Consider the following 15,454-nt stretch of genomic DNA (forward strand, 5'->3'; position numbering starts at 1 on the left):
ATTCAAAATGGTGGCATCTCTAACCACTATCCCCTAACCCTAAAACACCTTATAACCCCTGAGTAAAGCATTTGAAGTTATGGGTGTGCAGTTCAACAATAATATACACACACGCACATAGCAAACAAACTGTGTTCTATATTTCTGTTCTTCCACCGGCATACCTCCAGCTCTTGTCTCAGAGTGTGTGATTGACAGAGTAGGTGTGTGTCATTTTGTCCTCAACACGAGTCTCGATGATCCAAGAGTATCTTATCTGCCGCAGGTCCACTTGAGCGTGTGTTTGAGTCTGTGTGTGTTTGTGTGTGTGTGCGTGAGTCTGTGTGTGTGTGTGTAGGGGGTGTCATATATCAAATTTAGTGCTGGATTATGCCTCAGTGGTTCCACTTCTGTGAAAGTTTTATTGGCAGAGAGTGCAGAGAGTGCGTGTGTGTGTGTATGTTTGTGTGTAATTTGACACAGTAAAAGACGGCTTGAAAGTTAACTTTCTTGTTTACTTTTTGAAACACACAGACAAACTGTGGATTCACTTATTCAGAATGTGAGTGCTCCAATCTTGCTCCAACTGATACAACAAAGACCACCCCCACCCACCCACCCACGCACCCACCCTCACCCCTACCCCCACTCCCACCCCCACCAACCCCTACCCCTAACCAACCCCAACCCCCACCCTAACCCACCCTCACCCCAACCCCCCCTATAGGCTACACCACAGTACACACCAAAAGCAGCATTTACAAGCATAGCAGTAACCCAGACAACCACTCTCCACCAGTACCACACCAATCGGACCCCACAGGGCTTGACTGGTGAAAGCTGAGCCTTCGGCTCTCCATGACGATGAGCTGGACCCCAACACGAACAGCACGGACCACAGAACACGACACAGAACATGGCAACAGCACGGGATCTAAACCTGTGTGATCATGGCACCTGGTTCATGACGATGTGACACGGCGGTCCAGGCACTGGGAGTCAGGTGGCTGAGCGGTTAGGGAATCGGGCTAGTAATCAGAAGGTTGCCGGTTCGATTCCAGGCCGTGCAAATTGACGTTGTGTCTTTGGGCAAGGCACTTCTCCCTAATTGCCTCAGGGGAATGTCCCTGTACTTACTGTAAGTCGTTCTGGATAAGAGCGTCTGCTAAATGACTAAATGTAAATGTGTACGCTGGGTGTATGGAAGGCTAGAAGTCCAGTCTTGTTTAACCCACATGACACATGACAGCCCATTTGAAATGAGGCCAAAACGTCCTCTGAACTCCCTTTCTGCCGTCTCAGACATGGAGACCGTGTCTCTTCCTGTAGTCACATGGGTCACCGGATTAAACGAAGAAGAAGCTCGACCCGCGATATCTCAAGACTCCTCAGGAATCACCGTCGCTCATGAACACAGCAGTTCCTGGTGCCGGGATTCACCATGTGACGTCCCCGGTCGCCGAGCGTCCAATCACAGCATGGTGGTCTCCGTCTGCAGGATGGACTGGGCTCTGGCGTTGCGGGGGAAGTGGGCTGGGCCGTCGGTCCCGTTGAGGGTGGTGGAGGGGGCGTGTAGCCGGTACTCCCTCCCCACGTAGCGCTTTAGAGACACACTCCTCCACGTCCTCCTTAGCTCCCCCTGGACCTGCCTCACACACACACATGCACACACACACATGCGGGGGTAGCAGTACTTTCAGCTAAGTTTCACCAGAAACCAGTGGAAGAAGATTCTAGAATTGGATGAGACTTCTCACTCACCTCAGTGTTGAGGAAGCAGTAAAGAATAGCTACCACAAGACCCTGAAAAAACACACAAGACCCTGTAAGAAGTGTGTGTGCGTGTGTGTGTGTGAGTGAGTGAGGGAGATAGAGAGATAGTGAGTGCGTGAGTGAGTGTGTGAATGAGTGAGGGTCCGATGTCATACCCACCAGGAAGGAGCCAGGCCCCAGGTCAAACAGGATCTTATAATCCTCCATGCTGGCATCGTCCACCTCCACCAGATACACAAACACCACGTAGTTCACCCCAAACAGGGGGATCAACAACAGGGTCGACTTCACCAGGCGCCTGGAACACACACACACACACACACACACACACACACACACACAGGGAAGAATCAGAAGTAGCCTCATAAATGCTGTGTGCCAATATTGTAATGTAGAGCTGTGATAAGTTGTAGAGGGGACACCTGTGTTGGGATTGGTGATAGACTGGGCCCATGTATTGTGATTAGTTGTTTATTTGGCATTGATTGTGATTCGTTATAGAGGGGACAACTGCATTGTAATAAGTTATAAAGGGCACCATTTATGATCGGTTGTAAAGGGAACCTGTATTGTGATTGGCTGTAGAGGGGACATCTGTATTGTGATTGGCTGTAGAGGGGACACCTGTATTGTGATTGTGGTTGGTTGTTCCCTCCCACTTCTGAGCTGTTGAGTTTCTGGATGAGGATCCGGATCACACTGATGAACAGGAAGAAGTTCAGCTGGTGGACAAGGAGAAAACAGAGTAAAACAGCCATTTTGGCTCCAATGACATCCATCAAAAAAAGGAGCCACTTTGGTTCTGGTACCATTCACTGTAAGGAGAGTCCTTTTGATTCTAGTTATACTCACTATGACAGAAGCCATGATCGGCCAGTTAAGGAGTCTATTGGGAATGAGGGATTCATTTCTCTCCCAGCACCTGTCCGAAACCACACAGACTGAGTTCAGAAAAGCTTGACAGAGGTGTGTAGCTCAGTCTCGGTTTGATGATGTCATTGCTGATGGCCAGACTCACCCAGTGTCCTCCAGATAGACCCTACAGATGATCCACGCTGCAACAAAAACTAATGGCAACCCTGGTTGTGGGAGAGAGAGACAGAGACAGAGAGAGAGAGACACACACAGAGAGAGACAGTGAGATATAGATAAAGAAACAGAGACAGAGAAGGAGAGACAGAGAGAGAGAGAGGGGCATTTATGTGGGTTCTGTTTAGAGTCTGGACTCAAGGAGAGAGTTTTAATGAGGTGTTGTCGAGGAAATTAGACATAGGAGTCACATAAGAGTGGAAACATGCACAAACACAGACACTTACACACACACACGCACACACCCACACACCCATGCACGTTGAACACACACAGTAGGGACTAAACAGCATGGAGAACAGGTATACAAAGATAATAAATGATTGTTCTACGCTGGTGGGTGAAGTCGAACATGTGACAGAGAAGGAGACAGAGAGAACTCTGGCACCAAACCACACAATCTATTCACAGGGCACTCACAAACGACAGATAACAATTTACCAACAGACTGGAATGTGTGTGTGTTAGACATGGACCTGAGACCAGCCACATGAAAGCATTCGAAAGGGGTCGCGTCGACATGCCTCACGGTTATCAGCCAAGCTGGAAATACAAACTACTGGGTGCAGTATTATTCGTAGGATGTGCCAGTGTGTGTCTATGCATGTGTGTGGATGCCTGTGTACATTCGCGTGCGTCCGTGTGTGCACGACCTACCCCAGCCTATGAGCATGTACCCAGTGAGGGGGGTGTTGCGGGAGATGACCAGGAGCAGGGTGTGAAGGTACAGACCCTCCACCAGGAGCCAGAAGAAGTTAGCCATGACAAAGTAGTTAAAAAACGCCACACTGATCTTGCAGCCCACCTACAACACAGAGAACAACGAGTCTGCTCTCTGACTGTGTGGGTGGATGTTGTGTGTGTGTGTGTGTGTGTGTGTGTGTGTATGTGTGAGTAAATGAGTACGTGCGTGTGAGCAGATAGGCGTGCGACGTTTGTGTGCGAGCAAATGTGCGTTTTTGTGCGTGTGCCTGTGAGCGGATGGTGAGAGCGGATGTGTGCTCTCACCAGCGACGGCTGCAGGCTGCAGTCGGTGTGTTCGCTGGGAGAGAAGAGGATAGCATCTTTTATCAGCACGGCGACGGCTCTCAAGATGAACGACACAAACAGATTGAGGTGGATGTAGTTCCTGGTGCAGTGGAGTCTCCTAAACACGCATACACACGCAAATAAATACATGCGTGTGCCAAGACAAAGGTCTAGGATGAGATTGTATATAAATATTGTCAAGACATAAACACAGAAAATGATGGGATGTGTGAATAAATGTGGAACAATAGGCCTCTTCAGCGGCCAGGAAAGAACCAACATAAGAGAGGCAGCGAGCCAGTATCCCGTCTGAAGGACATTTCACAAACTGTAATTGGCACAACATCTTCATACATAGCAATACAAACGCATGTTTTTAAAAATGGTGACGCTTTAGTGTTTGTGTATTACCTGAAGACACAGAGGATGGTGGTGCTGGTGATGAGAGCGATGAGAGAGAGACTGTGGCCCAGGGTATACAGAGTCTTCACCACCATGTAGAACACCAACTGCACACACACACACATGCCCATACACACACACACACACATTTTGTATTGACGTTTCATCTAATCCAGTCAACCTATTATTGTCTGTCTGGTGCGATGGCCAGAAACGGAGAGAGATGACTGCACAATTACTCAAACACCACTTTAAAGATCAGTGCTTGTCTCTAAACAAGTTTGGAATGTGAAAAATACAGAGTTTGGGCTGGATACTTAGTAAAAAACCCATTTGTTTTCCTTCCCCACAGAAATGTCATAAATTGGAATGTTTCGAAATAACATCTGACCTATAAATGCAGTCTGTTTTGACAGTTAAGCTATTTTTTTGCCATACATGTCTCAATCTGGTGTTCATCATTCTCACTCGACACACACTCTCACTATCTATAAACAGCATTCTCCATGCCTGAGACGCCATCTGGACTGCACACACACACACACACAATCACGCACACAGGGATACACAGTCAGATCTCACATTGCTCTGCCTGTTTCATCTCCAAAGTTAACACCGACCCCAACAACAACCTCTGAACTCTCAACCTGGGCTTCGAACCAAGAGGGGGCAGCTCCTGGAACAACATCAGCATCCTTTCTCAAGTCCTCTGTGATGAAGTAGACAGACTGGATTGTTGGTATGAGGGCGTTTTTGGTACAGATCCACACCATTAGTCCAGGGAGAGAAGGAGGTAAGGAGGACAGCCTTGTCTTTAGAGCAGGGCTGAGGGAGGTAGGACAGATGGACAGCCTTGTCTTTAGAGCAGGGCTGAGGGAGGTAGGACAGATGGACAGCCTTGTCTTTAGAGCAGGGCTGAGGGAGGTAGGACAGATGGACAGCCTTGTCTTTAGAGCAGGGCTGAGGGAGGTAGGACAGATGGACAGCCTTGTCTTTAGAGCAGGGCTGAGGGAGGTAGGACAGATGGACAGCCTTGTCTTTAGAGCAGGGCTGAGGGAGGTAGGACAGATGGACAGCCTTGTCTTTAGAGCAGGGCTGAGGGAGGTAGGACAGATGGACAGCCTTGTCTTTAGAGCAGGGCTGAGGGAGGTAGGACAGATGGACAGCCTTGTCTTTAGAGCAGGGCTGAGGGAGGTAGGACAGATGGACAGCCTTGTCTTTAGACCAGGGCTGAGGGAGGTAGGACAGATAGACAGCCTTGTCTTTAGAGCAGGGCTGAGGGAGGTAGGACAGATAGACAGCCTTGTCTTTAGAGCAGGGCTGAGGGAGGTAGGACAGATGGACAGCCTTGTCTTTAGACCAGGGCTGAGGGAGGTAGGACAGATAGACAGCCTTGTCTTTAGAGCAGGGCTGAGGGAGGTAGGACAGATAGACAGCCTTGTCTTTAGAGCAGGGCTGAGGGAGGTAGGACAGATGGACAGCCTTGTCTTTAGAGCAGGGCTGAGGGAGGTAGGACAGATAGACAGCCTTGTCTTTAGAGCAGGGCTGAGGGAGGTAGGACAGATGGACAGCCTTGTCTTTAGAGCAGGGCTGAGGCAGGTAGGACAGATGGACAGCCTTGTCTTTAGAGCAGGGCTGAGGGAGGTAGGACAGATGGACAGCCTTGTCTTTAGAGCAGGGCTGAGGGAGGTAGGACAGATGGACAGCCTTGTCTTTAGAGCAGGGCTGAGGGAGGTAGGACAGATGGACAGCCTTGTCTTTAGAGCAGGGCTGAGGGAGGTAGGACAGATGGACAGCCTTGTCTTTAGAGCAGGGCTGAGGGAGGTAGGACAGATGGACAGCCTTGTCTTTAGAGCAGGGCTGAGGGAGGTAGGACAGGAGGACAGCCTTGTCTTTAGACCAGGGCTGAGGGAGGTAGGACAGATGGACAGCCTTGTCTTTAGAGCAGGGCTGAGGGAGGTAGGACAGATGGACAGCCTTGTCTTTAGAGCAGGGCTGAGGGAGGTAGGACAGATGGACAGCCTTGTCTTTAGACCAGGGCTGAGGGAGGTAGGACAGATGGACAGCCTTGTCTTTAGACCAGGGCTGAGGGAGGTAGGACAGATGGACAGCCTTGTCTTTAGACCAGGGCTGAGGGAGGTAGGACAGATGGACAGCCTTGTCTTTAGAGCAGGGCTGAGGGAGGTAGGACAGATGGACAGCCTTGTCTTTAGAGCAGGGCTGAGGGAGGTAGGACAGATGGACAGCCTTGTCTTTAGAGCAGGGCTGAGGGAGGTAGGACAGATGGACAGCCTTGTCTTTAGAGCAGGGCTGAGGGAGGTAGGACAGATGGACAGCCTTGTCTTTAGAGCAGGGCTGAGGGAGGTAGGACAGGAGGACAGCCTTGTCTTTAGACCAGGGCTGAGGGAGGTAGGACAGATGGACAGCCTTGTCTTTAGAGCAGGGCTGAGGGAGGTAGGACAGATGGACAGCCTTGTCTTTAGAGCAGGGCTGAGGGAGGTAGGACAGATGGACAGCCTTGTCTTTAGAGCAGGGCTGAGGGAGGTAGGACAGATGGACAGCCTTGTCTTTAGAGCAGGGCTGAGGGAGGTAGGACAGATGGACAGCCTTGTCTTTAGAGCAGGGCTGAGGGAGGTAGGACAGATGGACAGCCTTGTCTTTAGACCAGGGCTGAGGGAGGTAGGACAGATAGACAGCCTTGTCTTTAGAGCAGGGCTGAGGGAGGTAGGACAGATAGACAGCCTTGTCTTTAGAGCAGGGCTGAGGGAGGTAGGACAGATGGACAGCCTTGTCTTTAGACCAGGGCTGAGGGAGGTAGGACAGATAGACAGCCTTGTCTTTAGAGCAGGGCTGAGGGAGGTAGGACAGATAGACAGCCTTGTCTTTAGAGCAGGGCTGAGGGAGGTAGGACAGATGGACAGCCTTGTCTTTAGAGCAGGGCTGAGGGAGGTAGGACAGATAGACAGCCTTGTCTTTAGAGCAGGGCTGAGGGAGGTTGGACAGATGGACAGCCTTGTCTTTAGAGCAGGGCTGAGGCAGGTAGGACAGATGGACAGCCTTGTCTTTAGACCAGGGCTGAGGCAGGTAGGACTGGGAACACACCTGGGAGATTCTGGACAGTTTCAAACTACAGGGCAGGAAGCTGAAAACGAGAGCAAGAGAGACGGAGAGAAAGCACCTGGTGATATCAAAACCCAGAGAGCCCAGCGGAGAGGAGAAACAGATACACAGTTTAGGAACGAGTCAGCCGCATCCATCCTGTCAGAACAAACAGGACGTTTTTTTCTCCGGATATTCTTTAAATCCAGTTGTTATATGGCTGTTTAACGCTCAGTATAAACCAAGAGCTCAGGAATGCTGTCTGACATCTGAGCAATAACCTGGCCGATCCCAGGAAGCTCTCTGAATGACTTCATCTCAGGCATCACCAAACGAACCCTCGAGGGAGACAGGAAGTTCACACATTCTCTCTCTCTCTCTCTCTCTCTCTCTCTCTCTCTCTCTCTCTCTCTCTCTCTCTCTCTCTCTCTCTCTCTCTCTCTCTCTCTCTCTCTCTCTCTCTCTCTCTCTCTCTCTCTCTCTCTCTCTCTCTCTCTCTCTCTCTCTCTCTCTCTCTCTCTCTCTCTCTCTCTCTCTCTCTCTCTCACACACACACACACACACACACAAACACACAGACATGTTCCAAGGGTGACAGAGTCTGAGGCGAGGAAGGTGGTGAGGGGGGAGTCCACAGTCTAACGGTTTCCTTACTTCAGGATGTTGGATGAATTCAACATCATGAGCTGTAGAACTGTGACATTTTGGAATAAAGTTGACGCTGAATAAGCTAAATAAGTTACTATCTAGTTTATATACATATCCAGCATTTACAGTCTATTTATACAGTACATACTGTATACAAAACACGGCAGTGGTCTTGGTTTTTCTTTTTTTGTGTTTTGTCACAGATAAAAGGAAACCTTGGATTCACTTGAAAACAGACATCAATTAAAATGCTTGGTACTTAACAGTGTCTTTTTAACCCGAACCCTTTCAAACACAGCTGTGCGTAATCCCTTGACTTGACGTTCTTCAGTAAATCGAGATTTTAGAGCGTGGCTCACATGGAGCGTTCAGGGCTGTTCTCTGGCGTGCTCAGAGTGTGTGTGTCTGTTCTGGGCCACTGACCTGGGGGTCATTTCCCTCTCTCTCCGGTGGTCATGGAGCTGTCAGGGAAAACAACATTCTGCCCTCCGGCACACACACACATACACATACACACACACGATGGCACACACACAAAGGCACGCGCAACCACAAACAGGTGGGCAAACGCAACCACACACTTGTGCACACACACATGCAACCACACACACACACACAAAGACAAAGACAAAGGAGGGGGGTGCACAGGTGATGCACTCTCCCTATCTCCCTCTTTCTCCCTTCCTCCCCTCTCTCTCTCTCTCTCTCTCTCTCTCTCTCTCTCTCTCTCTCTCTCTCTCTCTCTCTCTCTCTCTCTCTCTCTCTCTCTCTCTCTCTCTCTCTCTCTCTCTCTCTCTCTCTCTCTCTCTCTCTCTCTCTCCCCACACACATACCTTGTCAGGTTTGGAGTCGTTGGACATGCAGACGTCGGTCATGCTGGGGTAGACGTCCGACCAGCCGGCCTCCGTACAGTTCCTACTGATGGTCCCTGAGGGAGGGAGGGAGGGACACAGTTTAAATTTCACCACTGCAAGTGTGGGACACAGACCAACATTCCATTTCCTAACCCTCCCATTCACTAACCCTAACCCTCCCATTCACTAACCCTAACCCTCCCATTCACTAACCCTAACCCTCCCATTCACTAACCCTAACCCTCCCATTCACTAACCCTCCCATTCACTAACCCTAACCCTCCCATTCACTAACCCTAACCCTCCCATTCACTAACCCTCCCATTCACTAACCCTAACATGATCTATCCCAGATGAGGCCTTCCTAGTGCTGGATCAGGTCTGGGAGAGGGGCGATGTAAGAACAGATGCTCGTTCAGAGAGATAATTTGTAACGGTAGCTGCTCTAGATGTACCCAGCTGCTGATAGATAATGTGACTCATTAACACTGCAACCGTGAGCACAGCAGAGGGCTGGGGAGGGAGGGAGGGAGCTGAGAGGGATAGAGGGGAAGGAAGGAGGGAGGGAGGGAGGGAGGGAGGGAGGGAGAGATAGGGGGAGGGGATATGGCCATGGAGGAAATAAGCTCGGGCACAGCAAAATGAGGACAGATGGATAGCGAGTGGAGAGATATTATGAGGAGGAGGAAAGAAGGATGAGAGGGAGCTAGGGGGAATGGGAGGGGTGGCAGGGAAGGAGAGATGGGAGGGTTTGGGGGGAAGGAGGGAGAGACAGATGGAGGGGTTTTCACCATTCAGTCCAAACAGATGAACCACCGCTGCAGGACAGAAGAGGGTGACCACCTCTCCTACTGGAACAGACTCCCAACACAGTATGCTGCTCCACTCACCCTGGCAGCCTGGAGACACACACACACACACACACACACAGGTACAGTATACACACTCAAGAAACACATCATGGGAAAGTACTCACAGTTTCATGGCTGTATATTTACATTTAGCAGACATTCTTATCCAGAGTGACTTACAGTAAGTACAGGGACATTCCCCCAAGGCAAGGGTGAAGTGCCTTGCCCAAAGACACAACGTCATTTAGCACAGCCGGGAATCAAGCCAACCTTCTGATTAATAGCCCGATTCCCTAACCGCTCAGCCGCTGTATGTTTGTGTGTGTTGGTGCCTATGTATCTGTATATGCATGCGTGTTTACATGTGTGATGCGTGTGTGTTTTTGTGTGTGTGAGTGTGTGTGTACCTGCGGTCTCGAGGGTGTGTCTCTCCAGCTGATCCTGACACTCCAGCTCCGCTCCCTTCACCTCAGAGTAGAAGTGGCACGTGGGATGCCTCCCATTGGCCTGGACAAACAGGAAGTAGGAAGGGGGAAGCTAATGGGTTCAGTAACAATGGGCTTCAGCTCAACAGGCTGCAGTCCAAGGGCCATTAGATATTCTGCTCGGTGCCACACAGGGCGACAGGCCTGTCGCTCTACTTTCTGACCAGAACGAAGGGAGGCATGTCTGGGAAAGACATGGATGGTGTTTTTCTTCTCCTAGACAGATCTCTCTGTGTGTGCGAACGGCTGAGGGATCTGTAAACAATGCCACAGGGTGACCAGTGGCAACAGCCTAACAAACAAGCCAGGGTTCCTGAGGTTTATTCACCCACAGATAATGTCCTGCACTACATAACTCTGTGCTGCTGTGCTTGCATTATTAGGAGTGCTTGTGTGTGTGTGTGTGCGCTTGTGTGTGTGTGGATGTGTGTGTGTGCGCGCTCGTGTGTGTGTGGATGTGTGTGTGCAAGAATGTCTGGGAGGTCTGTTTATATTAGGAGTAACTGCCTCTCGGCAACAGTTCAAAACTGTCTTTGTGTTTATCATAAAAATGGACACACACAAACACAAAGACACACACACACACACACACACACACACAGACCTCCAGGACAATTCCTCTTGGAATGATGTGTCAAATAAGATTTCAGTTTCTTTCAAACAACCAATCACATGTCACCTCTTCACTGGGAACCAATCACCCATTGCATCATCTTTATCTCACAGACCAAACAAACCCGGATACTCTTAGTGACAGACAAGGAAACCTAATTTTCTTTTTTTAGCGCTGTTGGTTAACTGTGAAACAAACACCAGAACAAAATCCCTCTAAGATCAAATAAACAAAATTCTCACTCAGCAAGACATTCAGGCTGCAACCTGGACCCCCCCCCTTACACATACACACACAAATAGACACACACACACATGTGATACGTGAGTGCACTTGTCCATTAATAGGCGAGGAATGAAATTGCAGCAAAATGTCCTGGATTAACCAGACATGGCTCTTTCTGTCCTGCTAATCCAGACTACCCAGATGGCATCAAGTTACCTCCTGTAACCCTCAACCCCACAACATTCAGACGTATTCCATCTCTCTCCTCTCCTCCTCTCTCTCTCCTCCCCTCTCGTCTACTTTCTCCCTATGTCTTCTTCTCTTCTTCTCTCCTCTCCATCCTCCTCTCTCACTCTCTCTTCTCTCTCTCCCTCTCTCTCCCATCTCATTCCCTCCTCTCTCTCCCTCTCTCCTCCTACCCGTCCCTCTGAAGGGGCTACTTCATATGGCTAGATCAAAATGGAATGTTCCCAATATCTCCAAAGAGCATCGCTCTCATGGTGCAGACAGAGAGGCAGAGAGGGAGAGAGAGAGAGAGAGGGAGGGAGAGAGAGGAAGACAAAGAGAGAGAGAGAGAGAGAGAGTTGAAGACAGAGAGATATGCACAGAGAGATATGCACAGAGAGAATGTGGCGGAGACAAATATACAGAAATGAAATGAAGTGAAAAAGAAATGTTGTGTGCGCACGCATGTGTGTGTGTGTTTGGCAATAGGTGTGCATGAGAATGGCTGCATGCGTCTGTGTGTGTCCGTAGGTGTGTGTATGTATGCATACGTGTGTGTGTGTGTTTGTGAGTGGGTCGACTTGTGTGTCCAGTAGTGGTTGATTTCTCGTGATCACCAGTTCTACTTCTGTCACTGCAGGGACCTGAGCCAGAGAGCACAGAAGCCCTCCAGCAAAACACCTGAAAGTCACACACACACACTCAGGCACACATTCACACACGCACACACACACAGGCACACATTCACACACGCGCACACACACTCAGGCACACATTCACACACGCGCACACACACTCAGGCACACATTCACACATGCACACACACACACACACACTCAGGTACACACACACACACATTCACACACACACAGGCACACATTCACACAAACACACACACACACACATTCACACCTGACCCATTTCTTGCCAAAGTGACATTATGCTAATATATATAGGGTGGGTCTGAATTACTTTTCTCAGAAATTCAAAGAGGCGAGAGGCTTCCAAAAATACTGCCCAACAGTTCTTCCCAACAGTTCATACCGTAGAAAACAGAGATGCAAATTTAGATGTTAGTCTCTCAAAAGTATCACTACATAGATTACTCTATTTGAGATGTGAGGTTGCCTGCTCAATAAACCAGATATGGACTACATTAGAGCTACAATCAGATCCATTACGTAATATCCAGAATCTGCCAAGAAGTATGCACACGCACAATCATTCTAAAAACCATCTCAACAAAAGGGCTCCTCTCCAAGAACAACCTGGTGCCCAAGCACGCAACTGCATCTTCTACATCTGTGCATTGACTGGCAGAGACTCTGGTCAAACTTACTTAATTATCAAAACCCAGAAAAGCTGAGGACATTTTGGGGAAAGGTACTTGGCTCTACAGGTCAGTGTTTTTAATCAACTGCAGAGTAGGAATTTTGAATGGTATTTTGCACCATGTTGATTTGAATCAATTCACCATTTGACTTTGACATACCATAGCCTTCACGGTATGTTCATAAAACACCATCTACTGTTTTTACATGTCAATGGCGGTGCGCTCGAGGAAAACCACTCACCCGTTCCAGGATTCCGAGCGCGAGGAAAACACCGATCCAGTGCGTCATGGCCGGTGCGCGAGGACCTCTCCAGTTCCGACCCACTCGAACTCATGAAAGGTCCAGCCAGGTGAGTGCGCGCAGTTGGACCCCAACCTATTTGACTAAAACAGTAAATAGAACAATCCTTATCATGTGGAAGGAAGGGGGCATTGCATTCATTTCACGTCGTCTGACAGGACGCGGAGAAGCATCGGTTGGTTTAACAGCAGTAGTGGCACTCCCGATAACTTTACGGTAAGACGCGCTCCCGACACCCCTTTTCTTCAGCCGTCTGCGCGCTCCCGTGTCCCATACTGAGGTCCATTTTAATAAACTCAGAAAAGACGGAAATTACGCGCGCTTGTGTGCCTTTGTCTGTTGAGGTGAGTGGAAGAGTGCATGCGTGTCCGAGAGTGAAAAAGAGAGAGGTAGAGAAAGAGAGATGAATAAAGAAACATAGATACAGGCAGAAATAAATCATTATAAGTTGGCCTGGGAGCTACATAATTAATTACTTCCCAGAACATCTCAAGTACATCTTAAAGAACAACAGTGGCCTCTAATGGACACGACCGTCATAGAACGGTCTGAAAGCTTTCAGTCCAGACTTACTTACCGTAGACTTTTGTCATAGGCGGCGCTAGGGAGGGGCTAGCAGGTGCTTCAGCACCCCCAAGAAAGACCAAAGCACCCCGATAGCACCCCCAAAAATATAGCTAATTTGTTAATAGTATTTATATATAATAGGCCTATATAGATAATTGCGCAGCTCCCCCTGTCAATGATCAAGCACCCCCTCAGCACCTGCATTAAAATAAATCTGGCGCCCCCTCAATGCAAACTTGATGGAGTATTTGGAACTGATTATGTAAAATATAATGTTAAATAGATAGGCTTATGTGCTCTCAGCAGTGCCTTAATGCTTTCCTGTGAGCGTGTGTGTGTGTAATCATAGGTGTGTGTGTGCATGTGTGTCTATGGTATATGTGTGTGCACGGTGACTGTGTACACATAGTATGTGTATACCTGCGTGGTGTGTGTGTGTGTGAGAATAATGTGTGTGTGCATGCATGTGAGTGTCTTTAGCGTATGTGTGTGCGCGGTGAGTGTGTGTGCGGGGTGCGTATGTGTCCAATGTGTGTGTGAGCACAGGTGTGTGTGTGTGCGATCCAACAGGATGGGATTAGCAGCGGCTCACCACGATGTGAAGGGGTATCATGGCGGAACATAATCAAAGAGTGAGCAGAGAGGAGTGATGCGAAGGATGAGGGGGAAATAGTGGGATGAGAGAGAGAGAGAGAGAACATTCCAGATCCGACTAAAACCATCTGTGTTCCGACAGCCTCGCAGATCATCCAGTCCTCCACGAACGCAAAAGATAAATAAAGTTCATGCGATGCTTTTATTCCTTAGCCACGGTGACATGGCTCTGGAAGACAGACAGAGTGATGGAAGAGAGGAAAGCCAGAGGGAGGGCGAGAAACAGCGAGAGAGACGGGGATACAGAAAGGAGGGAGAGAGACAAAGAGCCAGAGAGAGAGAGAGAGAGAGAAAAGGGAGAGAGAGAGACAGAGAAGAGGGGGGGAGAGAGACAGAGAAGGAGAGAGAGACAGATAAGAGGGGGGAGAGAGAGAGACAGAGAAGAGGGAAAGAGAGACAGATAAGAGGGGGGAGAGAGAGAGAGAGAGAGAGAGAGAGAGAGAGAGAGAGAGAGAGAGAGAGAGAGAGAGAGAGAGAGAGAGAGCGAGAGAGAGGGGGGGGGGTAGAAGGGGGGTAGAAGGGGGATTAGGAGCAAGCACGTCACGTCTCTCAGGTCAGGTTCACTGGCTCCCGCCTCAGACAGGCAGCCCGGCGCAGACTGGATGACCTCACAGTTTTAGAGACAGGGTGCCTGGCAGAGCCATCAAAGTGAGATGAGCTATCGAAGATATAGATAGATGTAGACATGAAGAACGGGGGGGATGGAGAGTCAGAAGACGAAAGCGAGGGATGGGGACATGGAGAGAGAGGGGAGAGAAGAGAGATGGGACCTTTCAAATGGATTGATATATTAACACGGGATCTGATCAGACATCTCATTATTTCATGCTTTTTTTCTTCTTTTCTCTCTTTCTCTTACTCTCTCCGTCTCCCTCTCTCTCCGTTCCACTCTTATACCATCCCTCTGTCGCTCTCTCTCTCTCTCTCTCCATCTCCCTCTCTCTCTCTATTTGACAGAGGAAGCTAAGAAGGAATGGTGGGAACTTCAGCCTTATTTGGACTGAAAACCACGACAACTAAGACCTCCTCAGTCCTGAGTTTGTGTGTGTTTGTCTAAGCTTCCAACTGTGGGAGGTTACTGTAGTTTTTTAATAAATGAGAGTGATTCTCTGTGTCTGTGTTTGAGATACAGACAGATACGCTGTGTGCGTTTTCACGTTTGAGGGAGCGAACTATGAATAAACACACAGCTTCCCTGCTGCCGTTGACGTGTTTTTATAGTAACGATTTTGTAATTAGCTTTCACTTCCTTGGTTCGGCCACTAGAGGGACACATTCTTTGGGGAGTTGACCTTGGACTAACTCAGTAAAAAGGTTCACAAAGCAA

The 15,454-nt window shown here is 49.1% G+C and overlaps 1 protein-coding gene and 1 long non-coding RNA gene across 2 annotated transcripts; one reads left to right on the plus strand and one right to left on the minus strand.

Annotated features, from left to right (window-relative positions):
- Positions 1-706: 706 nt before the first annotated feature.
- On the minus strand, positions 707-13,114 carry LOC134034654 (vasoactive intestinal polypeptide receptor 2-like). The gene is made up of 13 exons (XM_062479153.1): positions 12,847-13,114; positions 10,132-10,231; positions 9,665-9,772; positions 8,853-8,947; positions 4,282-4,379; positions 3,850-3,988; positions 3,499-3,646; positions 2,771-2,831; positions 2,605-2,674; positions 2,377-2,474; positions 1,912-2,050; positions 1,741-1,782; positions 707-1,624 (listed from the first exon to the last, which is right to left on the minus strand). The coding sequence occupies exons 1-13, from the start codon at positions 12,892-12,894 to the stop codon at positions 1,451-1,453; spliced, it is 1,320 nt and encodes a 439-aa protein (XP_062335137.1). The 5' UTR covers positions 12,895-13,114; the 3' UTR covers positions 707-1,450.
- Positions 12,594-15,318, plus strand: LOC134034660 (uncharacterized). The gene is made up of 3 exons (XR_009932256.1): positions 12,594-12,955; positions 13,065-13,122; positions 15,085-15,318. It is a non-coding gene; the product is annotated as an uncharacterized LOC134034660 (long non-coding RNA).
- Positions 15,319-15,454: the final 136 nt, after the last annotated feature.

This window comes from Osmerus eperlanus, chromosome 15 (assembly GCF_963692335.1).
Source record: "Osmerus eperlanus chromosome 15, fOsmEpe2.1, whole genome shotgun sequence".
NCBI classification, from domain to species: domain Eukaryota; kingdom Metazoa; phylum Chordata; class Actinopteri; order Osmeriformes; family Osmeridae; genus Osmerus; species Osmerus eperlanus.